The following is a 14,374-nucleotide window of genomic DNA, read 5'->3' as shown; positions in this document are numbered from 1 at the left end:
ACCTGATCTAAATGCTGCCAGATGGTGATAAACGCCGCTGTTACTGCAGTGTTTAGGTTTAATACTGTCTCGTGAGGCTTTCTAATGCTTTCTGCTTTCTCCTTCCCAGAGGTTAAAAACTGGGATCTACCTCCAGAAACCTAAGATTTTAAATTTTCTTGACTGGAATTAAAATTAAAAAAACATTCACATTCTGCACAAAATATCCAATTAAACTGAAATAATCCTATATATGTATTAGAAAATTTGCAAAGACATTTATGTAGTAAATAGGGTATTTGGGAAGCATCGGTATTAGGAATCTGATGACAGACGTGGTCTTTGAAATAGACTGTTGCAAGCATGCAGGCTACCAGTAAGTTTAAAGATAAATGAGAGAATAAAAAGATAGAGACAAGAAAAAGAGTGTCCCTTCTGCTCAGTGCTCCCCCATGCTGGTCAGTGCTATTGGGGTGTGTGGGGCGGTATCTTATTTGTCACTGTTTTCTTAGCAAAGATTCTTCACTTAGAGTTGTCATCTTCTAACAGGTTATGACACACCTGCGTGTGATCTACGAACGCATGAACCAGTCCCTGTCCCTGCTCTACAATGTCCCTGCAGTGGCTGAGGAGATTCAGGATGAAGTTGGTAAGCGAACTGTCTTTTTTTCTGCATCGTCACCCATGCCCATATGCTGACAAGTTGTGTATTTCGTGGGCTAGTGCTGGGGGGCATTGCACATGGGGACCAGTGGATGGCATCCGGTGTTCTGCTCTCTCACGCTCAGCTTCATTCCCTGGAGATGGTCCCCTACTGGACCAAGAGCTTGAATGGTGACCAGCCAGCCGCAGTGATTCTCCTGCCTCTGCCCCTTCCAGTGCTAGGATTACAGGTGCACGTGCTTTTTATATGAATGTTGAGGATTTAGGCTCAGGTCCTCTTGCCCCAGATCGCCTATCATGGTGAAGCTCGCCTTTGCTGTCGCTTCAGATCTTAACTTTCAAGGCCCAGGAAACTGAAAAACTGCTGTACAGGAAATCTTGTAGCAGTGAACCACTTACTGAGTCACATGTCAACCAAATAGATTCTAATTTATCCCATCTTGTACGTAGACCCTTACTTCACTTACTTTTTAATTACGAAAGGTAGAGCATTTTAGTCTATTATGTGTAGTGAGAACTCACATTATCCATTTTTTTGCAACCTATTAGATTTCTCTTTATTTATTTATTTGTTTATTGAGCTCTACATTTTTCTCTATTCCCCTCCCTGCCTCTTCCCTCCCCTCCAACCCCTTCCTATGGTCTACATGCTCCTAATTTACTCAGGAGATCTTGTCTTTTTCTACTTCCCATGTAGATTAGATCCATGTATGTGTCTCTTAGGGTCCTCTTTGTTGTCTAGGTTTTCTGGGATTGTGATTTGTAGGCTGGTTTTCTTTGCTTTATGTTTGAAAACCACTTATGAGTGAGTACATGTGATGTTTGTCTCTCTGGTTCTCAGTTACTTCACTCAATATGTTTTCTAGCTACATCCATTTGCCTGCAGATTTCAAGATGTTGTTATTTTTTTCTGCTGTGTAGTACTCCATTGTGTAAATGTACCACATTTTCCTTATCCATTCTTTGGTCGAGAGGCATTTAGATTGTTCCCAGATTCTGGTTATGACAAACAATGCTGCTATGAATATAGTTGAGCACATGTCCTTGTGGCACAATTGAGCATCCTTTGGATATATACCAAAAAGTGGTTTTGCTGGGTCTTGGGGAAGGTTGTTTCCTAATTTTCTGAAAAATCACCATACTGACATCCAAAGGGGCTGTACCAGCTTGCACTCCTACCAGCAATGCAAGAGTGTTCCCTTTACCCCACAACCTCTCCAGCATAAGTTGTCATCAGTGTTTTTGATCTTGGCCATTCTTACAGGTGCAAGATGGAATCTGAGAGTTGTTTTGATTTGCATTTCTCTGATGACTAAGGACTCAACCTATTAGATTTCTTGCACCTGCACTTTTCTTTTATGTTTGGAAGACAGAAATCAGTAATGAGTCTTCTATCTAAGAAGCCAAGAACTGGGCACGCTAATGCATGCCTGTAACTGTGGCACTAGGGAGGCTGAAACAGAAGAATTACTTCAAGTTCAAGTTTGTGTTGCATAGTGAATTCAAGGCCAGTCTAGCATATACAGTAGAACTTATCTCAAGAAATAGATTAATGTGTTAAAAGTGGTTAAAAGCACTGGCTTCTTTTCCAGAGGTCCTGAGTTCAATTCCCAGTAACCACATAGTGGTTCAAATTAATCTGTAATGAGAGCTGGTGCCCTCCTCTGGCAGAACACTGTATACATAATAAACAAATAAATCTTTTTTAAAAAAATGAAGAAAATCCTCTAAAAGAGACAAAATTCCAAAACATGACTCAGGATGTTATTGAATTGAAGTTAACATTTCTAGATGTGTGTATTAAATAAGTATACTTTGTGGTTATTTTAAGCCTCTTGTCCTGTGTGACTTACATTAACGGAACACTAGTAATATCAAACTGTAGAGCTATAAACCATTATACAGGACTAGGAAGGTGATGACCTACTACACATAAACCTACTAAATTCTGATTTCTAATGTGTTCTTATTAAAACTTTTGATTAAGCAATACACTGCTCTAAACATCAGCCACAGGTGAGTCAGATAATGAGTGTGTCAGATCTCTAACTGTTGCGAAATGCCCAAGAACGAGTAACCCAGTAAACCTAAAATCTCAGTGGCAGAGAGATAGATAATTAGAATCACACTTTTTTTCTTTCAATAAGGAAAGATACACTGCCATATGGAGACAGGTCAGGAACATATTATTTAAAAAACAGAACAGGGGAGTTGGGTTAGTGGGTAAAGTACTTGCTACATGTGTAGAAAAACAAACCTGAATTTAGATCCCTAGTGTTTAAAAAACAAAGCAGATATGGTGACTGAAGTGTGCCTGTAACCACAGCAATAGAGACAGAAACAGGTCGATTCCAGAGGCTTGCTGGCAGGTAATAGAGCCCCGTCTCAAATCATAAGGAGGAACACACACACACACTCCTTGCATTCTAAATATACTGGACACCATGTGCAGAAAATCTTACTTAAGATCTTTCATTTGGAATTCTGGATGCTTCCGTTTTAAATTAGCTGATTACCATAGGAAAAAAACACTTGCTATAATGAACAGAAGTAGTTCATTGCAGGCCTTCGTGCCCTCTAAGCTCCTGACACAGAAGCTCAAGGTCAGAGTTCTCCAAGAAGAATAGTTTTCCTTGGTTGTCCTTTGTAGGCTTCTGTAGTCTGTCTTCATTTGAAAGACAGATGAATGATCAACAAAGGCTTCGCTAGGCTAGGATGCAGAGGAACCCTAGATTGGCCCTGTGTGGTATCTACAGAATCCCTTCTGTACTAGGATGCAGAGGAACCCTAGATTGGCCCTGTGTGGTATCTACAGAATCCCTTCTGTACTAGGATGCAGAGGAACCCTAGATTGGCCCTGTGTGGTATCTACAGAATCCCTTCTGTACTAGGATGCAGAGGAACCCTAGATTGTCCCTGTGTGGTATCTACAGAATCCCCTATGTACTAGTAGTCGCTTTACTGTTGCTCCTATTTAAAGTGTTTCCCCAAAAAGTGAATTGTTGTCGTTCAGCGTGAAGAAGAGCATCATAGACCTCTTCCACCCTGCGCTTTACTCCTCTGGTCAATGGATTTCATTCACCTACCTTTTCCCTAAATAATAATAAAAAAACTTTAGATATGGATTGGTTCAGTACAGATAAGGAGACAGCTAAACTCAGAGCCATCGGCAGAATGATGAGATGGGAAAGTACCTACAAATGCCTTTTGCATAAAAGTTGGTGCCTTTGGTTGAGTACCTTGACTAGGATACAGTTAATGCTCTCCGTGGTTTGAAGAGAAGTGCAGCATTTCACTGTATAGTGCTGGTGGGTGTTTTGGGGGTAAAATGTTTTAGACTGAGGAACTGCCAGTATCTGTTTCTTTAGTGACACAGGTGTATCCCTTAATCAACAAATTATGCTTCTAACTTTAATCTCTATTATGGGCCAAAGTGAGAGGAAAGGGGGCTATACTACATAGAAGCTATGTTGTGTGGGTGCTGGTGGGAACTGGAACCAAGTTTGTAAGAATGAATGAATAAACAAACCAGCAAGCCCTTTTGACTAGAGCCCAGGAAGCATGTTGCCAGAGAATTCTGGCCCTGATCATATTACTCCATTGTGTTTCCCAGAGGCAGCCCATCTGTTTATGCTACAGTGAACTCTAGTAAATCCCAAATCCGTAGTTCTAGCAACTAGGCATGTGTAGACCTCCATCACCCAGCATCATGGGCCTTAGAGACTCTAGAGCAGTGGTTCTCAGCCTTCCTAATGCTGTGATCCTTTAATACAGTTCCTCATGTTGTGAACCCCCTGTTTTAGTTAGGGTTTCTATTGTTATGAAGAGACACCATGACCACAGCAACTCTTATAAAGGAGCATTTAATTGGGGAGGGGGCTTACAGCTTTAGAGGTTTAAACCATTATCATCATGGCGGGATGTAGTGGCATTCAGGCCGACATAGTGCCGGAGAAGGAGCTGAAAGTGGGAAAGAAGCTACCTCTTGGTCCTGCAGGCACCAGGAAGTGGTCTGAGACACTGGGCATGACTTGAGCATATATGAGCCTTCAAACCTATCCTCCATGTGGCACACTTCCTTCAACAAATTCACACCTATTGATAGCGCCACTCCCTCTGGGCTTATGGGGGCCAATTACATTCAAACTACCACACCCCATCCATAAAATTATTTCGTTGCTACTTCACAATTGTAATTTTGCTACTGTTAGGAATTTTAATATACATATCTGATATGCAGGATATCTGATATGTAACCCCCAAAGGAGTCATGGCGCACAGGTTGAGAACTACTTCTCTAGACTCTAGAGTCTAGAACTTGTACACACAATTGAACTCATTGGGACCTAAGTCTGGGTCCATACATCTGACCTTGACCTTCCATGGTCTCATTGTGCTCCCGACTGGACATCTGAGCCTTTGTCTCGCATTGGACCCTCTCACCCAAATTCTCCCTCTTCTCGATGGCCTGAGTAGCACATAGTCTTTTTTTTCTTGAAAACTCACATCCCTGGGGATCCATCAGAAGCCTCGCTACCTCTGTAAACTCTTGCTTATTAGCATAGGAGAGGGAAGCAGGAAGCAATGGAATGGTGGACTAGTTCATGTCTGCCTGTGCTATCAGTGGTCTTGAAATGTTGGACCAGCACATAGTTCAAGGAAGAAGTCAGGGCCCACAGTCACTACCCATCTTTTCACAGAGACAGACCCCCAGGCATTAGGCTTGTCCCCTCTTCGCAAGGCGTATGAGCTATTGGCAAATGTGAAGAATTCTGTGACAGTATCACCAGCCTATAATGGAAGAAACTGACCCTAGAGATGGCACTTAGGGTAGTGAAGGGATAAAAATAGAACTGAAGTCAGGGTCTGCCTGACTCCCACATCTATGTTCTCTGTGCCAGCCATTCTGACTCACATTGTGTTTTCTTCTATTTAACCTTAGTATCTACACGTTGATTTTCAAACTGGGAGGCCATAATCTAGTTTGTGTTAAATCGCTTGTTTCTACCTCACCAATGCCAGATCCTATGAGCTCTTCTGCCTGCCTTTCTTCCATGGTCTTTGACTCAGGAGCTAGCGAAGAGCCTGGTGTAATCAGAAGAATGAAGCAAATCCTCACGCTTCAAGGTGGATGCCCCTTGCATTATGAGAGGGTTTCTTCATGATCCTAAACCCTGCACACTAAGCAACTATTGCACAAAGTAACTCCTTACTTCTACTGCCACAGTGCTCTCTAAAGCTGTTGTGGTTGATCAAGCCAAGAGAATGGTGTCATTGGCAGCGGTAGCAAAGTAGTGAATATACCAGACTTCCCAGAACCCCTCTCAACGTTATATAAAGTGGTTCTTTTTTGCAACCTTGACACTGTGTCATATGTTCATCTCTAGTTTGCATACTAGATGGTGGTTTGTTGGTTAATCATGGGTCTCATTTGACTATCCCAAGAAATTTCCAAACTGCTGCTAGTTCTTTTATAAAAGGCTGATCTTTTATTACCTTGTGGGTTTTAATTCAGCTTAAATTAGTATTCACAAATTCCAGAGCACACGTATTATTTAACATTCTCCTTCAAAAAGTGTTTTGCATGCAAATTATGAACCTTTCTTGTTAGAAAGGATATGAGACATGTTTAAAGAGGCGAACCACTCCCTGTTTTCCTCTGAATATTGTTTGGAATTCGTTTTTTCGCTTGGTGATGGTTGAGTCATTGTTTTAAAAGAACATGGCCATTCAGAGTTCATGTCTGTGTCAATCATCCCCATTTCACCTTCAGAGGGGCAGGATCCCTTTGCCCTCCCTCTGCTCTTTTTTTTTTGTGCACATAAATACTGTCTTTTTTTTAATTTATTTATTTATTAAAGATTTCTGTCTCTTCCCCGCCACCGCCTCCCATTTCCCTCCCTCTGCTCTTGAGCTCAACCTTGACTTTGCCAACTTGCCAATTTTAGCCAAGTAGATGTCTTGTCCCTTGTCATTTCCTGTAAGTCCATGCTACATTAGTTCTGTTCTACTCTTTGTGTTGGTGTTGAGGGATTTTTTAATTTTCCTTCGAGGTTCTTCAGATTGCAGCTACCTCAAGGCTATAGTAGCATTCAGTTCAGAGATGTCTGTTTCACACAATGCAGCAATGGCCAATTTATGAATTAGAGAGAAGAGAAGGCAGGAGAGGGGAAGGCAGCTCGAATTGTTTCATAGATTTTTTTTTCTTTTAGCATTCAAAATTAATAAAACGTGAACTACTCTATAAAGCCGGAAAGATCTGTGGTGAGCAAACCCATGATTTGGGGTTGGTATTTAAAAAAATGTGCCAAGGAAACAAGAAATACACTTTAATAAAAGGATGGTTATTTTTGTCACAACATTGTTTTTTATTAGAATTTTACTGTGGCCTCTTAATAAAAATAAAAATGTCCAGTCTCCAGGAAAAAAAATATAGTATGTTTATTTTGGAGACAGTGCTTCTATTGTCTCTGGCTAGTAAACATGTTGATGTGGGGGCTGATTAACAAATCCAGACAGGGCTTAAAGTGGAATACTTACAGCTCTTCTCAGTCTACCAAGATAGACTAGTTAGTGCTGGGAGTAACTGTCAGTCAAGAGAAAGCACTGGTGAGAGACGGATGCCGGAGGATGTAGAGTTCAAGGCCATCTTGGGCTGCCTAGCTAGGTAAACTGGATTGGGTTGTGGGGGCTGGCAGAGACAGAGAATGAAGAAAATTGTTAGTAAATAAGAAAGCGTGCTATTAACTTATTCTATTCTTACTTAACTTTTCACAAAAAGTGACTGCTATGTGCATGAAGACTTTACAGCTGGTTTAGGCACTTGGAACCATGTGTTCATATCATAGACAGATATGAGGACCTTTGTAGCCTGATTAATAAAAACCCAGAGACAGAAAATGGGTTCAGCCAGAAGGTCAGAAAAGCAAAACAGTCACTGCCTCAATGTAGTGATATCTTATTTGTATTTTAATAAATGGAGCTTGCCTTTAGTTCAGTTTGCAATGCATTGCTGTTATCCTTTCCCCTATTTTTAGTGTGTGTGAATGTGTGTGGGCACATAGCAGGGTACACATGTGTGAATGTATGTGGCGGCCAGCAGCTGACACAGGGCAACTTCTCTATACTGATGCCCATTCCCCTAGTGCTGGGATTGCAGGTGGGCTGCCAGATCCACACAGTTCACACTTGGCCCCAGACTCCTGTTACAATGTTTCTAATAAGGATTAACTAAGCGATCGGTGTGCGCTGTGAGATGGTTCTACCCTAGACCCCCTGGAGAAGGTCACTATTTAGAAGTAGCCGAATTCATCCTCCCATCTTTTGCTCCATATCTCAGTAAAATTCCAAAGACTCTGTGACCTTTTTGTTAAGCTAGCTACACTACATCTCTAGTTTCTGTTTTTCATACCCTCCCTTACTTCTTTGTGGTGGGGAGCATCTCAGCCAGGTGGAGGAACGCCAGAGGCAGCCTCTCCCACGCCAAGCTGCTGATTCTTACCATGATGCAGGGAGATATTTTCTCAACTCACCAACTCTTACGTGTGGCACTATAATTTGAAACAAAATCAAAAAAAGAAATTCTAACAAAGAATGAGTGGGGTGTGAAATCAGACCACAGTGGTGGTAGCATGATGGTTTCCTGGCAGGGGACACTGCGACAGATGTGTCCTGGGTTTTTTTTTCTAGTCTTGGGAACAACCAGTGATTTTGGACTGTAACAAGGGCTGGTTTTTCTGTTTGTCACAAGCAGCAGCCTTCAAGGTTCTTTTTTTTTTTACTTTTAAGGAAAAAAGTCATAGTGATGTTTGCCACCCAGAATATGGAAATGAAGCCAAATTGAGATTAATTTTGAAGTTTGCTTCTAAGAGGATTAGCTGGGAATGAAACGAATTTGTTTGCATGTGAGTCAGAGTTGGGAAGGAATGTTAATTTGCCTTTCACTGTTCTGCTCAGAAGCAAATTTTGCAATATAGTCACTGAGTAAGCCTCATTATTCTTTGTTAATAGCTCTTATGCCGTGTCTTCTGCAGACACAGGTGGGAAATCTTAAACAGGGAGGATGGGTCAACAGGGCTGGGAAGCGGCTCAACCATCAAGAGAGCACACTGATTGAAACAGGAGGCTCATGAGTTCGTAGCCAACTCTGACTGTACTGGGAAGTCCTATCTCAAAAAAAAAGGAATTTAAAAACAATAAACAAACAAATAAACAAAAAAACATATCCACAATGTCTTTTGGGGAATGAACTAGGTTGTCAATGGTAAAGTCTGGTTCATTTCAACCACTGTTGATAGATGACGCATTGACTCAGACAAAGAATTTAATATTGGGCCGGGCGATGGTGGCGCACGCCTTTAATCCCAGCACTCGGGAGGCAGAGGCAGGCAGATCTCTGTGAGTTCGAGACCAGCCTGGTCTACAGAGCTAGTTCCAGGACAGGCTCCAAAACCACAGAGAAACCCTGTCTCGAAAAACCAAAAAAAAAAAAAAAAAGAACCATTTATTGTCTGTCACTCTTGGAAGATGTTACTGACTTGTGCTTGCTCATTAAGTATTAGCTACACCTTGTGCTTGAAGTAGCACTGACCTCTACAGAATTACCTTACCTTTGCCTTTCTTTATGGCTTGTGTGATAAAAACACAGGTAGCAAAGACACAGGGATCAGAAATCAAGACCTTGGCTGTACAGTCAGGTTAGGAGAGAGCATGAAATGCTGTCTTAAAACTTGCATCTCAGTGTATGCTGCTGTCATTTGGCCAATGTGAGTAACAAGATCCAAGAGTTAATGAAGGACATATAGCATCGCTAAATTATTAACTAATACCTAAAAGATGCAGGGCACCATCTTTCTTTCTCAAATAGCTTAGAATAGTTTACAATTTGCTCAGAGAGACTTCAGATCAGCAGCTAAGAGAAGGCTTTGTTCTCGTTAAGGCAATTGATGAATACTAATCTGATAGCTCTAGGTGGTCTAATTTGATAGCCATTCCTTACTCCTAATGTCACCTAGTGAAGATTACTAGAGCAAGAGGGCACCTTGCTTTTCAGCTGCTCGAGCCATATCATTTTATAGGTACCACCAAGGCCATGCATTATAGCTGGTTGATAGCCTGTAGAGTGGTCCGTTTCATTGCTTTGGATCCAAAGGTGCTTACTTAGTGCTAATGCCAAATTCAAAGCTGCATTTGGGGAAAGTATGGGTATCTTCAGCATCTTTTCATCGAGAGTTTTATGAGATAGAGAAAGGTCCTTTTAGCAGCCCCCTTGCACACTTGCATCTATGTTAAGGTTGTAAAGCAGGGTACATTTTGTAGAACTTGGGGGTCACGCCATCATTCTCCACTTGCTCAGAGCTCATATGCCAAAGTAGGACAAACCTCCCTTCCTCCATGTGATCGTTCCTATAGAGTTTTCTATATAAGAAAATCCAGCCTTTCTGTGGCTCATGATATCATAATTGTCAATGATGACTTCACCATTTAGTCACAAGGGAGCAGCTATTCAGGCTTATGCTCCAGAAATGTTTATGGCCAAAGTCTCCTGGCAGACAGCATGTAAGTGCTGTATTGTTGCTGGGCCCTTAAATCAGACCCATGAAGTGGTCTCTCCTGCCAGCAGAGGAGATTGCTTCTTGATTGTGGAAGCATGATCTATTTGTTTCCACTCAAATATACTAAGAAAGGAACAAATAATTTAATGAAAGTTTCTGTGTGGTTTTTTTCTGTTTGTATTATTGCTGTTATCTTCATTTTGATAACAAACTTTAAGTCTTGCTTAATCCTCAAAATAATCCGACACAAGCAAAGTGTATAGCTTTTCCTTTAATTTATTATAGTATTCATTTATATGTTTTTGAAACAGGCCTGTATATGCCAGGCTTTTCTCAGATTCACAGTCCTCCTGCCTCAGCCTCTCAAGTGCTGTGAAGCACTGTAGTAATCTTCCTCTAGTCTCCTTGGTGAGTCAGATATTGCAGACAAGCTGACATCCTAACCTCAGCCCTTAATATATTCATTGATTTATATTCTCCATATGGCTACAGTGCCCACTTCAATTTTTACTTCTTGAGGTTGAGCATGCATATATATATACTCACAAAAATACGCCATGCCCAAGAGATGATTAATAGAAACAGTTCTCATCAGGTGACCTTAGACCAGCAGCAGCAGCATCACTTGCAAGTAGTTAGGGATGTGCATTCCTTAGCCTCATTCCCAGCCTGATAAATTAACAATGTGGGGGTGCATCAGCTCTTATCACTGTGGCTAAATACCTAACATAAATAAACTTAAAATGCCAGCTTTGTTTTATGATATACCTCTACTTCAGAGGTCTGAGTCCATAGTCTCTTGGCCATGTTGCTTTGGGCTTGTGGCAACTATATTATGACTGAAGGACCTTCTTACTTTGCTGTGGCAAGGAGGAGAAAACAAAGACAGGAAGAAGAAAAAGAAAGAGCAAGAATCACCTACTCAAAGACAAATCCCCAAAGACTCAACTTCCTCCATTTAGGTCCTATCTTTTAGAGGTTCTGCCACCACTCAGTGGTACCTTGGGGTGTAGACCAGGCCCTTAATGCATGGATCTTGGTAGGAAATGTAAGATCTAGAAGTAATGAGGTCCAGTCTAGAGTGATGGTTCTCAGTCTAATCTATAGTAATGGCCAAAGGTGTACACATAGTAATGGGCCTAAGGTATAGACAACTTGTCCTCATAAAAAGGTGCCTTTATTATTGTTAGATCTATTTTAGGACTGGTGGGCAGGAGAAATGGCTCAATAAGTAAATCACGTGCTGCATGAACATGAGGACCCAAGTTTGGATCCCGCTGTATAAATGCTGGACCTAGTCAGCATCATTTATAATCCCTGTACTCCCAGAGGAAAACGGGAGCCCCTCAGTAACAAAAGACTGCATGCACACAGAGTAAACAACAGAAAGGAGAGCCAAACAGGTTGGAAGGCAGAGACTGGAAACTGACCACTGAGGTTGTCGTTTGACCTCCGCCTCCACGCTATGGCACACACGTCTGTATTCACGTACATGTACAGGCATCATACATGTCTTTTTAAGCAATGTTATGTGTAAAACTGTAGAACTATAAAGGGCCAAAGATGTTCAAAGTTACTCTGTCTCAGACTCCTCTACCCCGATATTCTTAAGATTTTAGAAAAACTGTGGTGGATGGTGTTGGCTCTAAGTGCTTACGTTCAGGAAACATGGGTGGGAGCAGTTGACTTGGTTAGCCTAAATGGTCTGAGTATGAGGTGGTGGGCTTTCTTCCTCCAGGTCTTGCACATGCTTGTATGAGCATTTAGCTCTTGGTTTGTAAGTAATTCTGTCAAAAGGAAGAGGCATTTCCTAATATGCTACCATTGTCTTCCTCTCTGACTTATTAGAGTAGGTGATGTCTGTCAAAATGGGTTCTACATATTATTGGACTTTCTCTTTATTTCATTATACAGTGCTACTTGGGGGTATCTTTTCTCCAAAATACTTGGGATGGGGAACATTTCAGATTTCAGAATTTTTTTCAAATGATGGGCATGATGATACAAACTCCAGCTCTCTGCTCTAAAGATGACGGCCAGTTAGAGTTTGTTCAAAATGCTTTTCAAGGTGCTGGTCAAAGGACGGCCTCAGTTGTCAGTCTCCAATTTCTGCCTTCCAACCAGTTTGAGACAGGGTCTCCTTTTTTTGCTTATGCTTGAGTTTCCAGTTCTTTATGTCTGCCTCCCATCTGGCTGTAGTAAAGGAGTGTAATAAAGACTTAGGCTTCATGTAAATTTTAGATTTCCTTCGATGTAGTCTCGCGGCAATCCCCTGCAGTATCCGTGTTCTGAGGATGGCTGAGAGCAGCATTAGCGCCAATATTTCCTACTGAGAACCAACCTGCGCCATTTCCAGACTGCTGTGGGCACGTCTGTGATCCTGGGCAAATCGGGGGAAAGCTGTCTCAAGAAAAATAGTAGGCGAAACCAAGGGAAATATTGTGTAATCCAGTAGTCAAGGCTGCCGGAATGCATTTAGAGCACATTGGCCCACTGCGTCTCTCCTTCCCTTTGGCATGGAGCCAGTGGCATGCTCATGAGTGTTTTGTTTTGGTTTTCCCCACCTTAAGTAGAAGCCTTCATACCTAAAGTATAAAGTACTTCCTTCAGGTGCAGGAAGGAAAACTTAAGCCACGACTATCTGCGGATTGCTGAAATCACTTTCTTTATGGAACAGAAAATGGCCTGGTTATCCTGTCCTTTGATAAACTTGGCATTTCCCTCTAAGTCAAAGATTGTATGAAAATCTGAGAGAAGTTTGGCGGTCTGTTCTCTTTGATGTGGAAAGAGAAAAGCTGGCTTCCTTCCCCACGTTCAGCAAGGGTCGGCATCCACCCCGCTGCTAACAGCCCTTCAAGAGAACTTGAAAGTGTTGCGGAGCCCTCGCAGTTTGCAGATTAAGGATCCAGGGTGATTAAGTGGCTTGCTCAAATCAGAGACGAAAAGTGGTCAGGGGTCAAGGGCTTCTTCATATCTTGCCAAAGTTCTTCAGAAATCAAAGTGAGTATTTAAATACCTGGGGTGTGAATAAATGAGATGCTTTTTCCTTTAGAGGAAAAATAGCCACGCAGAATTGGAAGCCCTCTGTAAACATCTAAGTGTTCAAATATGGCTGTGTTTCCAGAACTTGACACTAGTTGAAGCAAGTGCCATAAACTGGCAGGTTCCTGGTTACTAGTCAATACCATTTCTGCAAGTCTGTTCCTCACCCCATAGACAGCAAACAGTATCTGTATTTTTCAGGATCTTAGTTCAGTTGCTATAAATACTTGGAACCAAAAGTCTCATTTAGAAGCCACTTAGGAAGAAAAGTCACTCTCTGGGAATTGCTGGAGGTCATTGTGTCTCAACATATGCTTGGGACCAAGTCAAGTGTAATTTGGAGGCATTCTTGTTTAAAATACAGGAACTTGAACTCTACCTCACACTCACAGAAATCCACGTATTTTCTACCACAAGTGACTCTTTAAAAAAATTCAAGATTTCTAGAACTCATATTTATATGTGCTAGTAAGAAAACAAGTTTTTGTGGAAAATTGGGGCTAATATTTGTGTATATACTTTGATATAAAAATTAAAAGGCCATATTAATTTATCCTGATTTGTTAACCATGTGAATTTCTGCCAGCCTTCCAAGTCTTTGGGTTACAGTGCTCTGACGTCCAAGATTTTCTGTCTTTGTGCTGAGGAGAACATGATGCATGTCATTAGAATCCATACCTCGGGTTTGGAGCTGCAATCCTTCCCTGGGTACCAGCGTGCAGCACTGAGTGGCAGCTTTTAGCCCTTGTCTTCATCAGGGTTACTATTGATGTGCTAAAGCACCATGACCAAGGCAACTTGAGGGGGAAAGTGTTTATCTGGATTATACTTCCACATCACTGTTCATCACTGAAGGAAGTCAGAACAGGAACTCAAAAAGGGCCAGAACCTGGAGGCAGGAGCTGATGCAGAGCCCATGGAGGAGTGCTGCTTACTGGCTTGCCCCTCATGGCTTGCTCAACCTGCTATCTTATAGAACCACCTGCCCAGGGATGGCCCCACCCACAATGGGCTTGGCCTTCCCCCATCAATCACTAATTCAGAAAATGCCCTACAAGCTTGTATATGGCCTGATCTTATGGCAGTATTTTCTTAATTGAGGTTGCCTCCTCTCAGATAAAACTATACTGCAGTTC

At 41.8% G+C, this 14,374-nt stretch overlaps 1 protein-coding gene across 6 annotated transcripts in view; it reads left to right on the top strand.

Moving 5' to 3' along the window:
* App (amyloid beta precursor protein) overlaps positions 1–14,374 on the top strand; it is a 223,101-nt gene that overhangs the window by 170,065 nt on the left and 38,662 nt on the right. For all 6 annotated transcript variants that reach the window (XM_075959214.1, XM_075959223.1, XM_075959211.1 and 3 more), the window contains one exon: positions 529–628. In XM_075959214.1, the coding sequence (XP_075815329.1) occupies positions 529–628 (100 nt within the window). The remainder of the gene's footprint in view (positions 1–528; positions 629–14,374) is intronic.

This window comes from Microtus pennsylvanicus, chromosome 1 (assembly GCF_037038515.1).
Source record: "Microtus pennsylvanicus isolate mMicPen1 chromosome 1, mMicPen1.hap1, whole genome shotgun sequence".
NCBI classification, from domain to species: Eukaryota; Metazoa; Chordata; class Mammalia; order Rodentia; family Cricetidae; genus Microtus; species Microtus pennsylvanicus.
The sequence above is the reverse complement of the archived record's forward strand: the minus strand, read 5'-3'. Positions and strand labels throughout refer to the sequence as shown.